General features: G+C 46.5%; 3 protein-coding genes across 6 annotated transcripts in view; 1 reads left to right on the top strand and 2 right to left on the bottom strand.

Moving 5' to 3' along the window:
* Window positions 1-12,370, bottom strand: slc38a6 (solute carrier family 38 member 6). The gene is made up of 16 exons (XM_027008200.2): window positions 12,015-12,370; window positions 11,117-11,241; window positions 10,964-11,037; window positions 10,305-10,357; window positions 9,289-9,328; window positions 7,954-8,032; window positions 6,304-6,386; window positions 6,121-6,179; window positions 5,756-5,815; window positions 5,187-5,243; window positions 4,828-4,907; window positions 4,543-4,643; window positions 4,323-4,447; window positions 4,039-4,183; window positions 785-879; window positions 1-676 (listed from the first exon to the last, which is right to left on the bottom strand). Exons 1-16 carry the CDS (start codon window positions 12,105-12,107, stop codon window positions 593-595), a joined length of 1,353 nt encoding a protein of 450 aa, XP_026864001.2. The 5' UTR covers window positions 12,108-12,370; the 3' UTR covers window positions 1-592.
* A 30-nt stretch (window positions 12,371-12,400) lies between these two features.
* trmt5 (tRNA methyltransferase 5) lies at window positions 12,401-15,302 on the top strand. Of its 3 annotated transcripts, none has more exons than XM_035531381.1 (5): window positions 12,401-12,473; window positions 13,050-13,660; window positions 13,795-13,919; window positions 14,263-14,917; window positions 15,180-15,302. In XM_035531381.1, exons 1-5 carry the CDS (start codon window positions 12,454-12,456, stop codon window positions 15,227-15,229), a joined length of 1,461 nt encoding a protein of 486 aa, XP_035387274.1. In that variant the 5' UTR covers window positions 12,401-12,453; the 3' UTR covers window positions 15,230-15,302. The 3 variants fall into 3 exon arrangements, with proteins under 3 accessions (XP_035387274.1, XP_026864000.2, XP_026863999.2); XM_027008199.2 differs by lacking the exon at window positions 12,401-12,473 and adding an exon at window positions 12,511-12,691 and having other exon boundaries at window positions 14,263-14,823; XM_027008198.2 differs by lacking the exon at window positions 12,401-12,473 and adding an exon at window positions 12,514-12,691.
* A 194-nt stretch (window positions 15,303-15,496) lies between these two features.
* Window positions 15,497-20,208, bottom strand: part of mnat1 (MNAT1 component of CDK activating kinase) — a 33,129-nt gene continuing 28,417 nt past the window's right edge. For both annotated transcript variants that reach the window (XM_027008204.2, XM_027008203.2), the window contains exon 8: window positions 15,497-15,854. In XM_027008204.2, coding sequence (XP_026864005.1) covers window positions 15,734-15,854 — 121 coding nt within the window. In that variant the 3' untranslated portion in view covers window positions 15,497-15,733. The remainder of the gene's footprint in view (window positions 15,855-20,208) is intronic.

Genomic DNA, 20,208 nt, shown 5'->3' with positions numbered 1-20,208 from the left:
TGTAGTGAGGGGGGGGCTGCACTGGGGGTGTGGCTGTAGTGAGGGGGGGGCATGGCTGTTGTGAGCTCCATCCTTCACTTCTCTTAGATTGGCTCAAGAAGTAGACAGCTAGTGTTGTTTCTCTGAATAGTCCCCGTCTTATTAATATAAAATATGAGCAGCTACTACACAAGTGTCAAATTTGACACATATATATATTTTTTTAATTACTTTTTTTATTTTAGCTCTTAGGCGCAGTACAGTTTTGGCCAAACCATTTGATTTTAATGCATCAGCCAATTAATTAAATAACCACAGCAACATGTAATGAACATACATTTGCACTATTTAAAATACATATTTGATCTAAATTTGATCTTTAGAATTTTTTAAAACTTTAGCCCCTGAGTTACGCATTTTCAAACTGTCAGTTTCATCATTGTATGTAATCTGTGTGCTACAGCAATAATGATCCACCTGTCACTGTGTAACCTTTTAATATGTCCCTCTTTGAATGATCCTGGATTGATCTTAATTACTGTATTATCATTTCAATACTAATCACAAGTGCCAGGATATCCGAGACGCAGTGGAGAGGTCAGAGGTTGAGAGGTCAGTATGCGTTCACCCAGGAAATGATGATGACGGCCAGACTCAGCAAACCCACAAGCACACCAAACACCATCAGCACAATGGCCTGCAAAAAGAGAGGGACACACAGAGTGGGTTGAGCTGAAGTGGACTCAACTGGAAGCAGCAGCTGCGGTTGTGGTACAATGGTGTGGAGGTGGGGAAACCATCTCACCCAAACTGAGGTGCAGGATCTGATGTGGTCAGTGCTGAGGCGCAGGTAAAACAGTCCTGGATACACAAATATCAGACAGGTGGAGGTGGTGGAGCCTGAAGACATGGAGGAAGGAAAAACACAAATACACATACACATATGTGACTGACTCACAACGCTTCACAGCATCACATATCGTGGCGGCAGGAGGGCACTGGAACTGCCAATCTGCTGTCCTGAAGGCTGAATTCATCTCAGCATTAGCATCCCTCCACTTCCTCCACTTCCTGGTTCTAAAAAACATGGATCACCCCTGAGAACTAGCAACTCCAGCTGCCCTGTCCTGTCTTTTCATTTCCCCATTCTCCGAGGCGTCTCAGCAGGGGTGGTGACACAGGTTTACTAATGTCTCGAGAGTGGCATTGTACTCCACTTTCCTTCTCTACACTTTCCATCTCCTCTTTTGAATTTCATGCCATTACAGTTTCTTTCCCCACCAAACGTCTCATCATTGTCACCTACTGCCCTCCAGGTTCCCTAGATCACTTCATTGATAAGCTCGACATCCTTTTCCAAGTCAATTCCCCATTGAAGGAAATCCACTCGTTCTCCTTGGTGACTTCAACCTTCCATCAGACAAGCTGCATTCCTCCTGCATCCTTCTGCTGTTGACAGCATTTGACCTCACCCTCAACCACTCTCCTCCGACTCACAAAGCGGGCAATGTTCTGGACCTGATCTTCACCTGTACCACCACAACATCGGGCATCGCAGTCAACCCCCTCCACCTCTTGGACCATCAATTTCTATCCTTCTCTCTCTCCCTTCCTTCTCTTTCCATCCAGTCCAGTCCAACATGTTCCTCCTCCTTCCTCCATCGCAATCTGCACTCCATAACTCCCTCTTCCCTTACTTCTACTATTTTGTCCACCCTTCCTCACCCTGACTCTCTGTCTTCTCTCTCTTTGGATGCAGTTACAAATACTTTCATTTCTACACTCTCCTCATCAATGAATCTTCTGTGCCCTCTCTCCTCTAGACCCACCAAGTCCTCCCCACCTGCCCCCTGGCTAACAAACATTTCGCTGCCACCGGAGAGGAATAAGGACTGCAGAGAGGCGGTGGAGGAAATCTCGCGTAGATTCAGACCTTAGATCATACAAGTCTCCGCTTTCCTAGTTCTCAATGGAAGTAACATCTGCAAAGTCATCCTACTGCAAAGAGAAATTCAAATCATCTGATCTATGCAAGCTCTTCACTATTTTTTCTTCTCTCCTTAATCCTCCCCCTCCTTCCTCATCTCTTACTCTGGAGGATTTTATCACCTTGTTTGAGGAGAAGGTTGCAGCAATCTGCCAGTCCTTTTCCCCTGTTCCCCCCCCTCCAACCAACATGCATTCCCCAACATCCAACTCTCTGACTTCTTTTTCTCCTCTCTCCACAGATGAAATTCTTCAACTCCTGAATTCCAGCAATCTGGCTACATGTCCGCTGGATCCAATTCCTTCTGCTCTGTTCCAGACAATCGCAAGAGATCTGCTTCCTTTTATCTCTGTCATCATCAACAACTCCTTATCTTCTGGATACGTGCCTACTGCATTCAAAACCGCCAGGGTGGTACCAATCCTCAAGAAGGCCACACTTGTCAGCTCCAGCGTTACCAACTACAGACCGGTATCACTTCTCTCTTTCCTCTGAAAAGCCCTTGAACAAGCAGTTTATAATCAATTCAGAACCAGTTGCATGATCCTAATCAGTCTGGCTACAAACCAGCACATTCTACAGAAACGGCCCTCATAGCGGTGACTAAGAAACTTCATGCCGCTAAAGCTGCCAAACAGTCATCTGTTTTGATTCTTCTAGACCTTTCAGCAGCCTTTGACACAGTGAACCACAACATTCTTCTCTATGTTCTTTCCAGGGTTGGTGCGACTGGCTCTGCTTGGAGATGGTTTCAGTCCTATCTGGATGGATGATCCTATCAGGTGACATGGAGAGGATCCACATCCAAACTGTGTAGACTCTCCACTGGTGTTCCACAAGGCTCAGTATTAGGCCCCCTTCTCTTCTCTTTGTATACTCGCTCTTTTGGTGATGTAATATCTTCTCATGGTTTCTCCTACCGCTGCTATGCCAATGACACTCAATTTTTTTTCTTTTCCACCCTCTGACACGCAGGTCTCCAGATGTATCTCGGCATGCTTGACTGACATTGCATCATGGATGACAGCCCACCACTTGAAGCTCAACCCCAGTAAAACTGAGCTTCTGTTCATCCCAGGTACACCCAACCCTTACCATGACCTCACTGTTTCCTGGGCGTAACTTTGGACAACCAGTTGTCGTTCTCAACTCATGTTTCTAATCTAACCCGGTCTTGCAGATTCCTCCTTTTTAACATACAAAGGATTCGACCCTTTCTTTCGCAGGAAGCTACCCAGATGCTTGTGCAGTCTCTTGTGATCTCAAACCTAGACTACTGCAACTCGCTACTTGCTGGTCTTCCTCCAAGAGCCATCAAACCTCTCCAACTTGTCCTGAATGCAGCAGCATGACTGGTCTTCAATCTTCTGAAGTTCACACACGTTACTCCACTGCTGCGCTCCCTTCATTGTCTCCCTGTAGCTGCACGCATCAGATTTATGATGCTTGCCTATAAAGACAAAAATGGACCAGCCCCTTCATACATGAGGTCAATGGTCAAAGCCCGATCCGTACCTTGAGTACTTCGAACCTCAAGTACGGCTCGGCTTGAAATACCTTGCTTCAGGTCTCATGGACGACAAGCATCAAGACCATTTTCTGTCCTGGCTCCAAGATGGTGGAATGAACTCCCACTTGCTGTCCGGACAGCAGAATCGTTTGCAGTCTTCAAACGCAGACGGAAGACCCATCTATTTGCAGAATATTTAAAGGACAACTGACACTGCTCCCTTATTGACTGACTAATTTAGTACTTATTGTAGGGCACTGTTTATGTTGTTTAACAAACTCTAGCACTTATTGTTTATAGCACTTATCATTGTTTAAGATAGACCTTATGTATTTTGCACTTCTAGGTATACGCATTCATCCCTGTATTCTAGTTCATTGGTATGTTTAATTCTAACCTACTATACTGTACTTGGATATATTCTATGACTAAATGACAAAGCACTTTTGTAAGTCGCTCTGGATAAGAGCGTCTGCTAAATGCCGTAAATGTAAATATATACACGCATTCACACACACACACACACACACACACACACACACACACACACACACACACCTACCTACTACTCCAAAGACGTGTCTGATGTCAGGTACATATATGGCGAGCAGCTCCACGAGTGTAAGGATGAGAACAGTGGAGACACAGTGAGAAAACCAGGAAAACTCCCTCTCTGCATGAAATAACATTAAGATAGCCTTACGAGCCTGAGAGAGAGAGAGAGAGAGAGAGAGAGAGAGAGAGAGAGAGAGAGAGCGAGCCCAGTGAATGCCACTTCGGTGCAGTGTTGCCCTGTTTTAACATTAAACTAATCTCAATATTAGGATCAGCAAAGGACAGACGCACAGGGAAGTGGATGAGAGGCACAGTGAGCAGCACAGCCAATAGGATCGCGAGACGCACTGACATCATCAAGACATCATGTGGCAAGTAGGCATCATAACCTAGCAACAGTTCAGAGTCCACCTGGGCTGAAGAGCAGATAAGTGATTCACCCGTTAAATCACTTCCATCATTTTAGACTACAAGACATTTGCTCACCATCCATGTGTCGCTGCTCTCTTACCGTAGAATGTGAGGTAGCCAAAGAGGGCAGAGACTAAATAGACCAGGAAGCTGAGGGATATGCTCACATTGGCCACATTCTGCATCCTATATTTACTGGGCCTGGAGAACAGATACACATGCACAGACACACATGCTTAACCAGTAACAAGGTCCACTGAACACACACATATGTTCACAGATGCTCAGATTCACAGATGGCCTATTAAAAAGTAGCACAACCCTACAGAGGAAGCTAACTGTGAGCAGATAGGGGGCGCTACAGCCAGCTCTGAGAGGTACTTACTGCTGCAGCTCACTGTATATAGGCATAACTGCAGTGTGGCACAGGAAGGAGAAAGCCATGGTGGGGACAGCATAGGCACTCTGAAACACACACACACACACACAATCATCTTTTCTCACCCACATGGAGTGTGTGAATTTGGTATGGTCTGATGAGGTTATAAGAGCATGTGATATCACGTTATAGTTAATATTAGTTTTTCTGATAGTCTTGCAGAGATGTGTATTTTTAATAAAAACACATCCATCTTTCCCATGCACTGACACTTTCTCTCTCTCTCTCTCTCTCTCTCTCTCTCTCTCTCTCTCTCACACACACTTACATACACACTCTTGCTCTGTAACCCATTACCCACTTACCTTACTGGAAAAGACAAAGAGGTGAACACTACAGTCTAAGGCAGAGGAGTTTGAGACCTGCAAAAACACAAAAAGGCCTCAGAGAGCCCACCAATACCTCAACAGAGGCCCCACAAAGACGACCTTAGAGACTGTATAATAACGCCATCATGCCATCTGAAGACCCTTTAGAGCAGTCAGCACTGCTGTTGGTAGTGACCTCAGTTAAATTAATGCAAATCTGACTACTAATGTCAACAGTAATTGTATCATGAGGTTTTATGCGCCCAAGACTGCAGTGCCAGCAAGGGCCCTGGTTCTGACCTCAGAGTCCAGATCAACAGCTCTAAATGTCATACTACATTCTGCAAAGAAATGCATTTCCTGTCAATAGAAAGGTCTAATGAGATCGGTCAGGAGGTGTGCCCTTTATTTCAGAAACCAGGCTCTATCTAGTGGATGTACACCCTGTCCCTGAGCCTGACCTTTTAAAGATCGCTACTAAAGTCCTGCTTGGTTCTGCAGGTGGTATATTATGCTGCCATCATCAGCACTCCATCTGGGGGGGAGCATTTCAGTGTCTCTCTTACTTGACTCAGAGTGGCGTTGATGGGCAGGGGGCAAGGAATGGACCACTTCTTCACCACCACCTGAAACCATTGCAACACACACACACACACACACACACACACACACACACACACACACACACACACACACAAACACACACACAAACACACACACAAACACACACACAAACACACACACAAACACACACATCACCACTGCTCTGGGTGTTCTGCTTTGAAATAATGGCAATACTGCATTACAGGCTTAGGCAGTGAGGATGTGCTCGAGAGATTGGGAGCGCGCGGGCTGAGGTGTAGGTGAGGGTGGAAGCCGCGGGCTGAGGCGTAGGTGAGGGTGGAGCGGTACATAGAGGACACCTACTCACCACGGCAGCGAAGAACAGCATGAGGAAGAAGGACAGACTACTGGTGTAGCCAAGAAAACCTGGGAGGGGAGGGAGAGAGGGGGGTGTTTAGAATGACCAACATGCGTGCACACACGAATGCATAAATGCATACTCGTGAGCGCACACACGCTCTCTCCATCTCACTCTCACGCGCTTTCTTACCTATCTTGGGCAAAAGGGCCAGAGGTAGCACCACACACAGTGTGACCAGAACTGATAAAATTGCCCCATCTTCATACCACACCCTACACACCAAGAGAGAAAGACAGAAAGGGAGAAAAAGACAGTCCCATTAAGAGCAAGATTTCGGCTACAGTGCAATGAGATCCAATGCCCTTCTGATGGTAACACTTCCCAAAGTATGCACTGAAGGTTTACAGTAATCTGGCCTCTGGATCCTGTCCATCGTTTCATCACAGTTCACAAACACATCTCTGGCTCAGCTGTAGGAGTTGCTGTACACAGAATATCTGGAAGAACGTTGCTTAATCAGAATGACCTTGCAGTGCATCTCAGCATGGAATAAGACCGTGTCTAATGCAACAGGGTTGCTCTCAGTTCCCTGGCTTTCCTACACAAAGAACTGGAAACCCCCTGAACTTTGTCCAAATATCCAGCTCCTTTGCCTTTTTGCACACACTCGCGTACTCACACTTGCATACACAATCTCTCCTTCTATATGCAGGTAGGCAGAGTGGAGCGAGTTACACTTTAGCACGCAAGCCAATGATGCAACTCCCCCTGTTCTTTCACCCTCTCACCTCTACCGCGGAGCACAGGAGGGGCACCTACAAGGGTTTGGAAAGGAGCAAGCAGTGTTGGCAAAATAATGTGTAATGCAGGGTGGGTGTGTGTGTGTGTGTGTGTGTGTGTGTGTGTGTGTTGTTGAGCGTTTAGGATATCTCTTTGACTCTCCTGTTCCCGCTTAAAAGGAGGCAGAGATTCACTTGTTTTAACTGCGAAAACTGTTCCTAACTGATTTGACCACAAATGACGCACCCTGAACATTACAGTCACTCAGCCGCAGGGGGAAGAGCAGAGCCAACCCCGCTCACTGTCTAAGATACTCACATTAATGAGGCTGCAGAAGTGAAACGTTGATAATTTACTAATTAGAATAAAACTAACTTCTCCGCCGATCTTTTTGATCCCGATCGCGGTTAATTAGCCCTGCGGCTGTCTCCCGCTGAAGTTCAGGATCGCGGCGGCAAGAGCGATCGGCGGCGGCACTGCTTTGATTGGCCGGAACATATGCGAGAGATTTGGGCTCGCGGGGACCGTAATGCGAGACAGCTGCGCGAGGATGACTCCGGCTGCGCAGAGATCGTGCCGAGGCTAACCGCGGCTCAGCGCAGAGAATAATAAAATAATGACCGGTACATTCTTTACTGCAGACTGGGGATTTTCTGAAAAAGGCCATTTGCTGAAGGGCACACAAAGACACTCTCTCTCCCCTCCATATTTCAGCTGACTCTCTTGGTCTCTCCCGCTGGCACTGTATATACTGGTTCACTAAAGCAACATTTCGCTGAGCTGGGGGTATTCGATTCCTCTCATTTCATCAACAGCTACTGGTGTTGGTCAAATATGAATGCCGTTGGTTGGTGTATCATTGTGTATTGTTGACTGACTGGTAGGCCAGCGAGGCCTGAACTGAAGTCATGGTCTACAGCTGTCTGGCAGATTCTGTTGGACTAATCTAGACTTGAACCCTAGTGAAGACCGTTTATGAGCTGCGAGTTGAGGGAGGTCTAGAACAGAATATAGGAGTCCAAGCACACACTGGTGGGGGGGGTGGGGGTGGCAACTTACCCAGAAGCCTCTGTTCTCAGGAAACTTAGGATGGTGGCAGGAAGTTCAGACTTTAGTATGAACATGTAGGAAGCCATGGCTGTCAGGAATTCAAGAGGGAACAAAACTACATATATAAAACCAATGTGTACACACACACACACACACACACACACACGATACACTATAGAACAGACAGGTATGCGCGCAGACACACATAGAGTTAAAGTGGGAAGCACAAGGGAGTGCAAAGGAACTGAGGAAAATGACTAATAGAAGGGAGAGAGAGAGAGAGAGAGAGAGAGAACGAGAACAAGGACTACAGGAGTAGTCAAGGAAAGGGGGAGAAAGAAAGAAAATGCAGAAAGACAGAATATGGCCCTAGGCTAGTCCACCTCCAAAACCTCCATGCATAATCTCCACCAGAGCTCTTAATCAGAAAAATCACCAAGACCTTCACACACAATCTCCGCTAGAGCTCTCGATGAGAAAATCGACTCCACTAGAACTCTCCGTGAGACAATCACCTCCACGACCTCCATGCATAATTTCCACTAGAGCTCTCAGTGAGACAATCACCTCCATGCTTCATCACCACTAGAGCTTTCAGTGAGAAAAATTACCTCCACTAGAACACTCTGTAAGAAAATCACTTGCACAACCTCGACACATCATTGCCATTAGAACTGTCAATGAGAAATTCACCTCCACAGCACCCACATAATCAATCTCTCTCTCTCTCTCACACACACACTTACACTCACTGTGGTTACTTACAGCACTTCACACACTCTCCAAATTTTTGTAGGAATACATGCGCTATGTGAAAGAGAGCGTGAAGGCAAGGCCTTGGAGTAAACGAGGGAATAATCACCCTTACACACACACACACGCGCAGACATGCATGCCCGGTACAGAAACACACTTGCATATACACATACATGTACGCAGACACAGATGCACACACAGAGACACATGCGCAAACACACACAACATGCACACACATACACAAACATACACGCACACAGACATGCACACACAGATGCGCAATTGCGCACACATGTGCGCACGTGAACACGTGCACACATACACACAGACATCTGCGCACACATGTACGCAAACACATGCACGTGGATACACCCAACTGTCGGGTGGACCCAAACCGACTCCCAGTTTATTTACTCCATTATGAAAGCAAATGTTTTAATCAAATGTCTACACTGCAACTGCACTCTGTTCTCTCCCTCTTGAACTGTGTGAATGTGCATGCACGGGCAGTAGAAATAGAAGAGGGCAGAAAGCATGCATCGGTTTTTCCGCTCAGTCCCAGAGAACAAGTCAGAAACTCATCCTTACCACCAATATTCTGAATCAGAATGGAGCAGGCCACCAGAACCTTTCAGGCAGAGAACAAAGAACACTACAGTTTAGTGGCTTTCAGTACAAATTCTTTTCCATTTGCCCATAGAGCTATCAACTGAGCAGAACTTAGTTTGTCTGTGAGTGATATGATATAAATAAATCCCATCCTCAGCAAAGATCAGATGATATGGACTAATTCATGCTCTTTCTACTTCACATCAACCTGCTTACCTAAACTGGTTATTTTCACTTATGCAATACTGCACATGTTCACCCTTTGTTAAACGACACATAAATGCGTGTGCCGAAACTCTGGTACAGACGTTTATTACCTCACATCTCGATTACCGATATTCCCTTTTTTCCTGGTCTCCCTGTAAAAACCTTAAACAGACTACAAAATTCAGCGGCCAGAGTTCTCACCCATATTAAATTCTCACATTGCACCTGCTCCATTCCATTTACCCCGATTACCCACCACTTTCCAGATTCAGTATGAATGAGTACGTATTACGGTTGAGGTGCGGCACGGTCTAGCTCCTGAGTATTTAGCTTGGCTCCTCTGGCTATATTCCCCCTCATGAAGCCTGAGGTCATCTGGCCCAGGGCTCTTAAGGCTTGCCCATCTGAAACTCTCTTCTTGAGGTAGTAGTCTTTAGCGCAGTGAATCCTAAACTCTGGGACCGCTCACCTCAGCTTTTGCATGTCTGCTCTATTTTGACATTTAGAAGTGAATTGCAAATGTGCGTCTGACACATCTGCTCTCTCTTCGAGGCTTTAATATAAGATTATTTTTGTTTGTATGCTCGGTTTCTATTTTCCTTTCATTGTTGGTTTTTGCCTTGCGATGTCCATTTTCTGTAATACATTTGTGTGCTGGCTTTCTATTACATTTCCTACTATTATGTAAATTGACCCTGATGGTGAAAAGACACTATATAAATAAAATATGTTGTTGTTGTTACAATTATTGTATGTTAGCTCAGCAGTTGTATTCCAGGGGACCTCACCTTGCCTGTCTTGTTGAAAGCTTTCTCTCCTAGGCCTTCATATGAGGTCATACCTACATATCGGCCAGCCACACACACACACACACACACACACACACACACACACACACACATTAAACAAACAGATAAACTGACAGAAAACAGGAAAAACATTCACTAAATTATTCTAAAAGTTTGTTGCCAATTTCAGAAAGAAAGCCTTCACCACATATTGTGTAATATTTCTGGGTGCCTGAAAAGGTTCAGAAACTGAACCTGGCAGCAGAAACTGAGGCCAGGAATGAGGAGCATGAACTCCCGTGGTCACTGATCACACCGACTGTTTTGATACTGAGGCAACAGTGCGGGCCATGTGTGATTGAGTAATAGATACTGAAAGACCAAGCTTTGCACTGGTTGGAAGATGTCGTTTACTACGCTAAAATGTCCTCTTGTGTCTGTCTTCTTCCAAGCCATGACATGACTATTCAACACTGGCTCATTCAAACGTGAACAGTGTAGCGGTCAGATTCAAGGATCACCGCTTGAAATGGGATTAAAGGGTGACCTCTGGTGACCTCCCAGTGAGCAGTGACCTCTGGTGACCTCTGTAGATGCAGAGAGTAAGGAGATGCAGGTCGGTGAGGTGAAAACAAGCAACAGGGTAAAGGTCACGTTACCTGTCTGGTCACACAGCATGAGCAGGAGGTGGATGGAGTAAGCAGCAAAACTGGAGACCAGCAACAGTAAAATGCTGCAGAGAACATATGCAGGTTAATGAGGGGGGTGTCTCTGTGCAGGGTGGAGTTTAAAGCCCTGCCTTCCTGTCTCACCTGAACCCCACAATCCCAGTGTTGGCCATGGCATAGGCAAGACCCAGAATTCCACTGCCCATGATGGCATTCATCAGGTTGAAAACAGAAGAGGTGAAGGAGGCTCCTCTAGAAACCCCCACAACCTGAGAGAGAGAGAGAGAGAGAGAGAGAGAGAGAGAGAGAGAGAGAGAGAGAGAACACGAAAAAAGATGATTAAAGAAACTCCATGCATGTCATCATCTGCAAGTGAATCTGCTTGAACCTGTTTGTCCGGATGAGGATGCAACAAGACAGTGTGTGTATACTTTGGAACGCTGTCAGTGTATTGAACGCCCAATACACCGATGAGTCAAAACCAAACTCCTGTGTGTGAGCAACATGACTCTGAAATACATCGGAGGAAAGTATCTAATGAAGCTGTGACACACAGGACATCGTTCCCTTCTTCGTGCTAAGGAGACGATGAGTTCTACTGACGCCCGAATAACCCACATGAAACTCAATGTCTTTTCTGCGCAGCAGAACATCTAACAGTTACCGGCGCTGCCGGCTCTCCTGGTTCCTAAGTCAGTCTCTTTCCAAAACTGAAAGCAGACTATTCATCAACCAAATACGGACAGTAATGTCTTAACTAGCTATAATCATGGGAAAGAAGTTTTTCGCAAACTCAGCACTAGTTGGAATTTTTGTCTGATGACTTATCGAAAGTTAACATTTGCAAAAGAGAGGCATGTGACTCCGTGCCACAGGCTTACGCAAAACCATACACGACGAAAATACGGTCATGTCCTGAACGCATTACAAAGCACGACAAACAGCGATCGGACTCCAACACACGATAGCTAACTAAAATCAACGACAACACACACACATCAGATTATCAGGACTTAAAGGAGGATTTTAGCCAGCCAGCAACCTGTGTTAGGAGTGGTGTCTCGTCTTCGTCTTCTCTATTCGGCCGGTGCCCATCCCCGGCTTGAATCGTGAGATTTTCGACGCATTTATTCATCTTGTTCTCTCGCTTGGCTCCTCGTCCCCGGTCCACTGACTTCCACGGGAGACCGAGTCAGCGCTGGCTAAGCGGTCATCGCTAAAACTGCGTTTCTCGTGGACGGAAAGAGGTTTGCGGTCGTGTAAAACCGTCCGCATTCCAACTTTAACTGACAAGACAGTTTCCCTTCAAGAGATGAAGCGAAGTTTTAACGGTCATATGACTAGAGAAACTGTTTACATGTTGACTATTGATGGCGTATACTGCCGCTTGTTTACGTCATTGCGTAAATATTTGCAACTGACCAATCAGAGCGACTTGGTAGGTCCCCTAAAAATGACGTAACTATTAGAAAAATGTGTGCATGGCCGGAGTTATGTTAAGGTTTGTCGACATTACATCAATTTTATTATGCTGAATTAATCTTTCAACGCTTATACACATCTGCAACGTCCCAGGGAAAAGTCGTACTAACGTCTACATTAGGGATAATAATAACAACTTGTGCGTCCATTACCTATATCGATTTTGTAGCTAGCTATCCAGCTAATGTGGTCAGCCATACAAATCTGCAGTAATATGCGCAACTTTACTAAATTCAGGCACGTAATATTAAAATCACTTGATCGACCGAAAATCTGCATCGCTGTGTTTTGTCCTGGGATTATGAAAAGGATAAACGACAAAAAATATGGACTACACGTGATTTAATCTAGTACAGTATTTTTTGCAGTATTTTTTACAAGTATTGGCCAAAAGTAGACCCTTACAATGTCAGCTTTAATCTAATAGCCTTTACGTGGCTATAAGGTGTCTAGAAGTCACTGTTCTTTTTATATGTTTCGCCCATTTTTATAACTAATCGGAATTTTGACTGCTTGGTTATTTAGGCCAAGAGCCCATGATTTATGTAGCTCTGTGACATTTTGCATGTCCTGTGGTTTTACCCTGTCTCTGCAGGAGTGTTTGCAGGTTGCTGACTCTCTTGGATGGTCACCACTGTGGCAGAGTTTCTCGCCCCCTCCCTTACAGTATTCCAAAGCCTCAGCGGATTCTGGAACCCTCTACTGTTTTCCGCGAGCATAGTGCCATGGCAGATCCAGGCCTGTACAGGCCACCCCCTGCCGTGCGCGGGATGACCGTGCTGGATCGGGAGGCGTTCACGCAGATGATCCACGTACCCGCTCTTCGTGTCCCCACTACCGTCCTCAACAAGGTCGTCAAGAGCCTCAAGAAAATAGCCCTGCAGCGGCCAGGCATCAAACGTGTCGTGGACGACGGACAGCCGGTGGGCGGCAGCGGACAGCACCGGCTCCTCCTGCTGGACCCACACTGCGTCGCGTCAGCCGAATCCTTCGGCCACGAGGAGACAGCCGCGCTGACCGCCTTCGGCGTATCACCCGAGCTGCATCGCTACGAGCTGCAGCTGACCTACGAGAACCTGAAGAGCGAGGAGGTGCTTCGGGCCGTGCTTCCCGAGGGACAGGACGTGACCTCGGGCTTCAGCAGGGTCGGCCACATCGCGCACATGAACCTCCGAGATCACCAGCTGCCATACAAAAGTCTCATAGGTGAGAGAAACCATGGATGTTCATTTGTGCATGATGCGTAAAAAATAAGTAAAGACAAAGTAGATCCTTTATTATTAGCTTCTTTGTGCAGACAAAGTTTGCCCGGTCATTATTTTATTGTTTTCTGTCTGCAGGTCAGGTGATCATGGACAAGAACCCAGGCGTTACCTGCGTGGTCAACAAGACTAACACCATCGACTCCACCTACAGAAACTTCCAGATGGAGGTGCTGGCAGGAGAGAGTAACATGGTAGCCAAGGTGAGGCCAGGATGTATCGGACAAGGGACAGTTCACACAATGCTAATAAGAGTTAACACAGAAAAATCATTTCTTTATATAGAACCTTATATAGCCCACAAAAGACCTCAGGAGGAGATGTAGAGGACTTTAAATGAATGTCCGTGAAGGTTTTAGGTTTCAAATGTTTTTTTCTTTGATATTTTATTTGTTCCCAGTTAAGAAGATGCATTGATAGTTTTGATTTTAAGTACAACTCCATATGACTTCATTCTGTACTCTTTCCTCTTTAATGCATTTTTTCTTTTTTCCCCTTTTCTCTTTCCTCAACCTTTCTCATTCTCTCCATCTCTCTCGGCCCCAGGTGAGAGAGAACGGTGTGCTGTACGAGTTCGACTTCTCCCGCGTCTATTGGAACCCGCGGCTAAGCACGGAACACGAGCGTGTGGTGTCGCTGCTGCGCTGCGGTGACATCGTCCTGGACGTGTTTGCCGGCGTGGGCCCGTTCGCCATCCCAGCCGCACGGCGCGGCTGCGTCGTGCTCGCCAATGACCTTAACCCCGAGGCCCACCGCTGGCTCCAGCACAACGCCCGGCTCAACAAGGTCGACGCCGCGATCACGACCTTTAACCTGGACGGACGCGAGTTCCTCCGGGGGCCGGCACGCGAGCGTCTGCCCGGACTAATGAGAGGCCCGGGTGCCGTGCACGTGGTCATGAACCTCCCAGCGCTGGCGTTGGACTTCCTGGACACCTTCAGGGGACTGTTAGGCCCCGAGCCGGACCAGGGATTATCCTGTGAGGCCACCATGCCTCAGGTGCACTGTTACGGGTTCTCCAAAGAAGACGATCCCCAGCAGGACATGGTGCAGCGGGCGGAGGCAAGCTTAGGGGTTTCCCTGCAGGGGCGCTGTTCGGTGCATATGGTGAGAAACGTGGCACCCAATAAGGAAATGATGTGTGTGAACTTCCGCATGCCCCGAGAAGTGCTGTACACAATCAGCAGCTCAAAGGAGGATGGTGGGTCCAATCAGCAGGCTCGTGACATCACAGCTGCATGCACAAATATTCACAGGCTTTCCACAAAGAACATGCACGCACACAAACAGATTGCACCTAGCAGGGGAATGCAGCGCAAAAAAATCTCATGCACACTATACATGCCTGAGAGTGCAGCTGTAATTAAACTTTTGCATACATGCCTTCATCACACAATTTTGCTTTAAAGTTTCACACGCCTCTCTCTGGCACACACTAATCATTTTGTCTCTCCGTTCCACAGATTCAGAGGAGCCATCTCCGAAGAGACAGAGGTGTGAGGAAACAGAATAGCACAAGCCCATCTGAACCATAGGAATTTTGTTTTATTTTGTTTTATAATAAACTATCCAAATGTTCTTTAAAATTTGTTCTAATCTGTAACACAAAAGACTACCAATACCATAAAGTAATGCTAGTTATCTGTGCTTGGGTATGTTATCCCCTGTGTCATAAGAACTGGCATCCAGTAGAAATCTGGTGCAGGGGATGTGTGCATGTCAGCTACTACAACTAACGCTGTAGAATGACACCAACAAAATTACAACAAAGATAGCAATGTGATTTGTTTTTTGGAAATTTATTTAAACAAACATTCAAAAATCCACAAAATATCTGTACAATACAGTGTGCTTCCTCTTTAGTCAGCCAACTTGCACTAAAGAGCAGCAATAAGTGTCCCATTTTTAAACTTAAATCCAGTTCTGAAAAAGAGGAAAAGAAAATTCCTACTGCAGAAGTTTTCCTTCAGCTCTCAGAGGAAGCGTGCTCTGTGGAGGAGGGAGAGGTGGGCGTGTGTTATGTAAATGAAGGGAAGAGCCCGCTGAAGGCGTCCTGTATTGCTCGGTGGCAGGCGAGTCCTGCCGTGTAACCGCCAGCTACGTCCTGTGGCGTCGCTGTTCGCACGTGGTTCAGATACCTGTGGAGAGAGGGCAGAACAGTCAGGCAGGCTGTAGCCGGGTGTCCGCAAACCTGTCTACAGGAAGGCTACCTTGATGTGCGCGCGCCCACTAATGAGCAGAATCCGTAGTGGCAGGATTTGGAACTGCTTGGAAAAGGAAGCGGCAAAACTGCTATTTCATATAACAGTTCATCCATCGTGCACACACACACACACACACACACACACACACACACTCTTATCAGCAGTGTCTGGCAATATAAAAGCCCCTCGACCCTGCATGCCCACACACTGAGTGGCAGGTCCTCCCTGATGACAGTCTGGATCATGGTATCAGAGGTGTGTGTGTGTGTGTGTGTGTGTGTGTGTGTGTAAGTGCTTACAGATGTAGGCTGCCAAATGCCACACACCCCAACTCCCACTGCGACCCCTCCCCTGTCTCACTTTCTCCATCTTTCCTTAGAAAAACAACAAGATTTTACTCTGGCTCTCACAAACGTGTGCGCATGCGCACAGACACGCATTTTTTTATAAAACCACACAGCCCTCAGCCACCTATGTCCTACGGTGTTTATTGCCTGAGAGTTTAGTGGTATCTGGATGTGACAGTAATGTGTACAGTTAGAGAAGACTGACAAATTAATACCATTAAGCAGCATGACCAGTCCTCACCTACTACAGGAGTCAAAAGTGTGTGAGAAAGACGCAGCAGGGAGAAAGAGCGAGGGAGAGGAAGATTGTAATTTTTGCTTTTTAGAGCAACACTATAATTCCTATTTATACATTTATGTTTGTAAGTCAAATACAGCAATTTGTTTAGTTCAAGATGACAATGGAATTTACACAAAGAACATGAAGGGTGAAGGGTCCAGAACATGTAGGGTTAAAACTCCATAACTTTGACACATCGCTCCCCATCTAAGGACAATACAGGCATTTATCTAATGCTGAGCACTATAAGTAACCTAATCCTGCCAGGGGGCGGTGGGGGTTAAGTATCATCAGTAGTACTTAAACTCCTCTCAGCCGCCCACTCTCCCTATACACATAGATTGGTTTAGTGCTGGGCCATTAACACACACTCACACACAATTTGTTTAGTCTTGGTCCATTAATCCTACACTCAAATCGAGATGGTCGCATACACACACTGTGCAGTCTAGACCAAATGGCTGGAAGCCCTGGAACACTTCAGGCTGTGTGATTAAGAGTGTACATCTTACCATTCATTCATTGTTCATTTAAATTCTAAGAAACACTGAAGTAACACAAATTTAGACAGGAATGACTTTCTAAGCAGCTTCTAAAACTAGGAAATATTGTCTTTAGGCTTGTGCACAGACGCGCGCGCACACACGGATACTCACACAGACACGGATACGGACACACACATGTATCATTTCAGCTGCTTTGCCCTCATCACCAGGCTGTCACTCACATAGCTCTTTTGGTCTCAACGCAGCCCTGCTCAGAGCCTCTGAAAACACACCCCCCCACATTCCACAGGCAGATCTGGTTACGTATGTATGGCCACACACACACACACACACACAGCAAGAGAGGGAGAGACAGGGAAAGAACAATCCCTCATTTCAAAATTCACACCAAAAGAAAGAAGCAGCACACTGTGAGGGATATTTTAATACTCTCTCACACCCACTAATAAACAAATAACATCAGTCATTCTCTCCCATATGTGCAATTAGGGATCAAAGGTCAGGCTCAACATGATGGGAGCCAATCATATCTTCCCAAGAGAGTCCCACAGTACAGAAAGACAGGATAGAACAGTAGGAAACGTGTGAAGTTGAACTGTATATTGGTGTCCTGTAGGGGGCGATAAAGTCTGCCATGATATCTAAGATTGTGAGAAATGGTCCAATCTAATATATTTTCTTTAAAAAACACTTGAGTCCATGCCTGTGTGCATGTATGTGTGGGTGTGTGTATACACAATAGAGGCCATTTTTCTGGCTAGCATCACAGACAAACCTAATGAAAGGAGCTGTTCTGGGTTTTTGTTTAAATATAAAAGCTTTAGCCACCTTTCCTCCCTCTTCCACAGGGTCAAATGTGGGCGGGAACACCGGCGGGCACCCTTTTATTCTCTGCTCTGCCACACCTGATTGGGTTGGGGGAGGGACCTTACCACACATTTCAGGTGAGTTAGTCTCACCGAGCCATGGAAACATGCAGAGCCCAGACTCTGCCCCCGCTGCCTGTTGAGACGTACATGTATGTGTCCTCCACAATTTGGAGTCAGCAGAACAGTGGAGCTTGTTGTATACAGACCCTCTCTCTTACTCTCTCTCTCTCGCTTTCTCTCTCTCTCTGTCTCTCCTAACAATCAATATTTTTAAAGAGTACACAGGACTAAAAAAAAAAATGCATCTGGACCTCACTGCTTCAGATCCTTCAAAGACGGCTACAGGGCTTTGAGCTGCTAGACGTTCTGACTGCTGGACCTACTGACTGCTGGGAATTAAGCCTTGATCATACCAGCATCAGGGCGTGACTGCATACATCTCTCACACACACATACCTACCTTTCAAACGAGGCTACAAATCCTTTGCTAGTCAAATATGGCCCGAACCATCTGCATATACAAATTTCTGGTCATATTCCTAAATAGATAGCCCTGTAAAGGAAACCTAGGACAGCACCTCAACGCTTTGACAGAGCTGGGGTGGGGTGGGGGGGGTTGGCGAGAGAGAATGTATAAATCATTTTTAAACCATCAACGGACATACACTCCCCTTCAAAGCGAACTGCAAGATACTACAGTGCGGGAGTGTGCGTGAATGAGAGTACATGTGTGTGTTTGGTGCTTGAGCCACAGTCGTGGAGATTTATGGCGTCAGTGTCTCAGTGGGAAGTAGGGAAAGAAAAACAAAGAGCGGAGGAGGAGAGGGGAGCGGTGGGTCGTAAACACGCCCCTCTGCGCTGTCAGTCAAACTGCATGTGCGTACGTCTGTGTGTGTGCGTTCGAACGTACGCACGCACATAAGGGATCGACAGCACTTAGCGGATCTCATTTCTCTAGCACCGAGGTACGTTACAATGAATGAATGCACAGGTGTGAGTGTGTGTGTGTGTGTGTGTGTCCATCTACAGCTGCATTTACCATCATGTTATTGGGTATATGAGAACACACACTGCAACACTCACTTTTTCTCCATTCCTTGACTTGTATCATCCATCATCCCACTCTTCTGACTCACCGAATGCTTTCTAACTAATGATTGAACGCTCGGGGGACAGAGAGGGGTGTTGGAGGGGGATTTCAGTCCATAGCTTTGGAAAGAATTTATAAAAAACAAACATAAAAAGCTATTTAGAAACCTAGCTGACAGCCTATCATAAACTATAATCAATCCAATTAAATTTTGCTGCAAACAGCCAGAAAACATTAAGCAGCTTTTATAAGAGAGATTTTTCCTCTTTCTTTCTCTCGCTCTCTTTCTAACCTGTTGAAAGCTCACTTCCTGTCTATGCTGATTTGGTGCATGAGGACTTCCTGAACGATGACGAGAGTTTCCCTGGAGGCTGGCTGTAGCGGAGACGTCGCCACAGCGATGACAGGCGACCGTTGGCAAGGGCTTGACCGTCACTCCGGCCCCCCTCTTTCCACCAGCGAGGGGGAAGAACAGAGGGATGAAAGATGAGGGGTGTGGAGAAAATGAGAAAAAGGCTAGAAGGGAGGGAGAGAGTGAGGGAGGTACAGAGGGGAAGAGAGGGGGAGAGGGAGGAAAAAATAAAATATCCCTAATCTTCAAGCAATGATACTCTCTGGAGATCGGATTTCGGGAATGCCCGGCGAGATGTTAATTTCAAAGCAGAAGTGCCAGTGAAAACAATCACTGCCCATACCACACTCGTGCACACACGTGTGCACACACACACACCTCTTCTGTACTCGTATGAGCGGTGATCAGCCAAGCATCCCGCTTGCACGCTTTCCCTGGGACGCTGGAGCTGTGATGTCATCAGGCAGCGTCCGCGCCGTCGGGCGGGGAAACGTCCGAGACATGTCCACCAGGGCCTGGACCCTGGAGCGTTTGACTTTCTTCTGCATGTGTGAGTGTGAACGAGGTGCAGTGTTAAGGGAGGAAAGGAGCCGTTTAGTAGAGATTCCAGACCCCCCTCCTCCCTTCACACTCACACTCACACACAGCTGTGTTTAATAAAGCACCCAACCCAACCTTTATTTATACAGGTATAGAACTGAGACGAAGTGTGTGTGTGTGTGTGTGTGGGGGGGGGGGGGGGTAGCCCCAGGGGTTAACGGGAGTGGGTACAGAGACGACCCACTAAAAACACAAGCTAGTCCAACATAAATCACCGTGAACTCTACTGTCAACCTGAGCTCAG

Source organism: Electrophorus electricus, chromosome 11 (assembly GCF_013358815.1).
Source record: "Electrophorus electricus isolate fEleEle1 chromosome 11, fEleEle1.pri, whole genome shotgun sequence".
NCBI classification, from domain to species: Eukaryota; Metazoa; Chordata; class Actinopteri; order Gymnotiformes; family Gymnotidae; genus Electrophorus; species Electrophorus electricus.
This window is presented reverse-complemented; position numbering and strand designations above follow the sequence as displayed.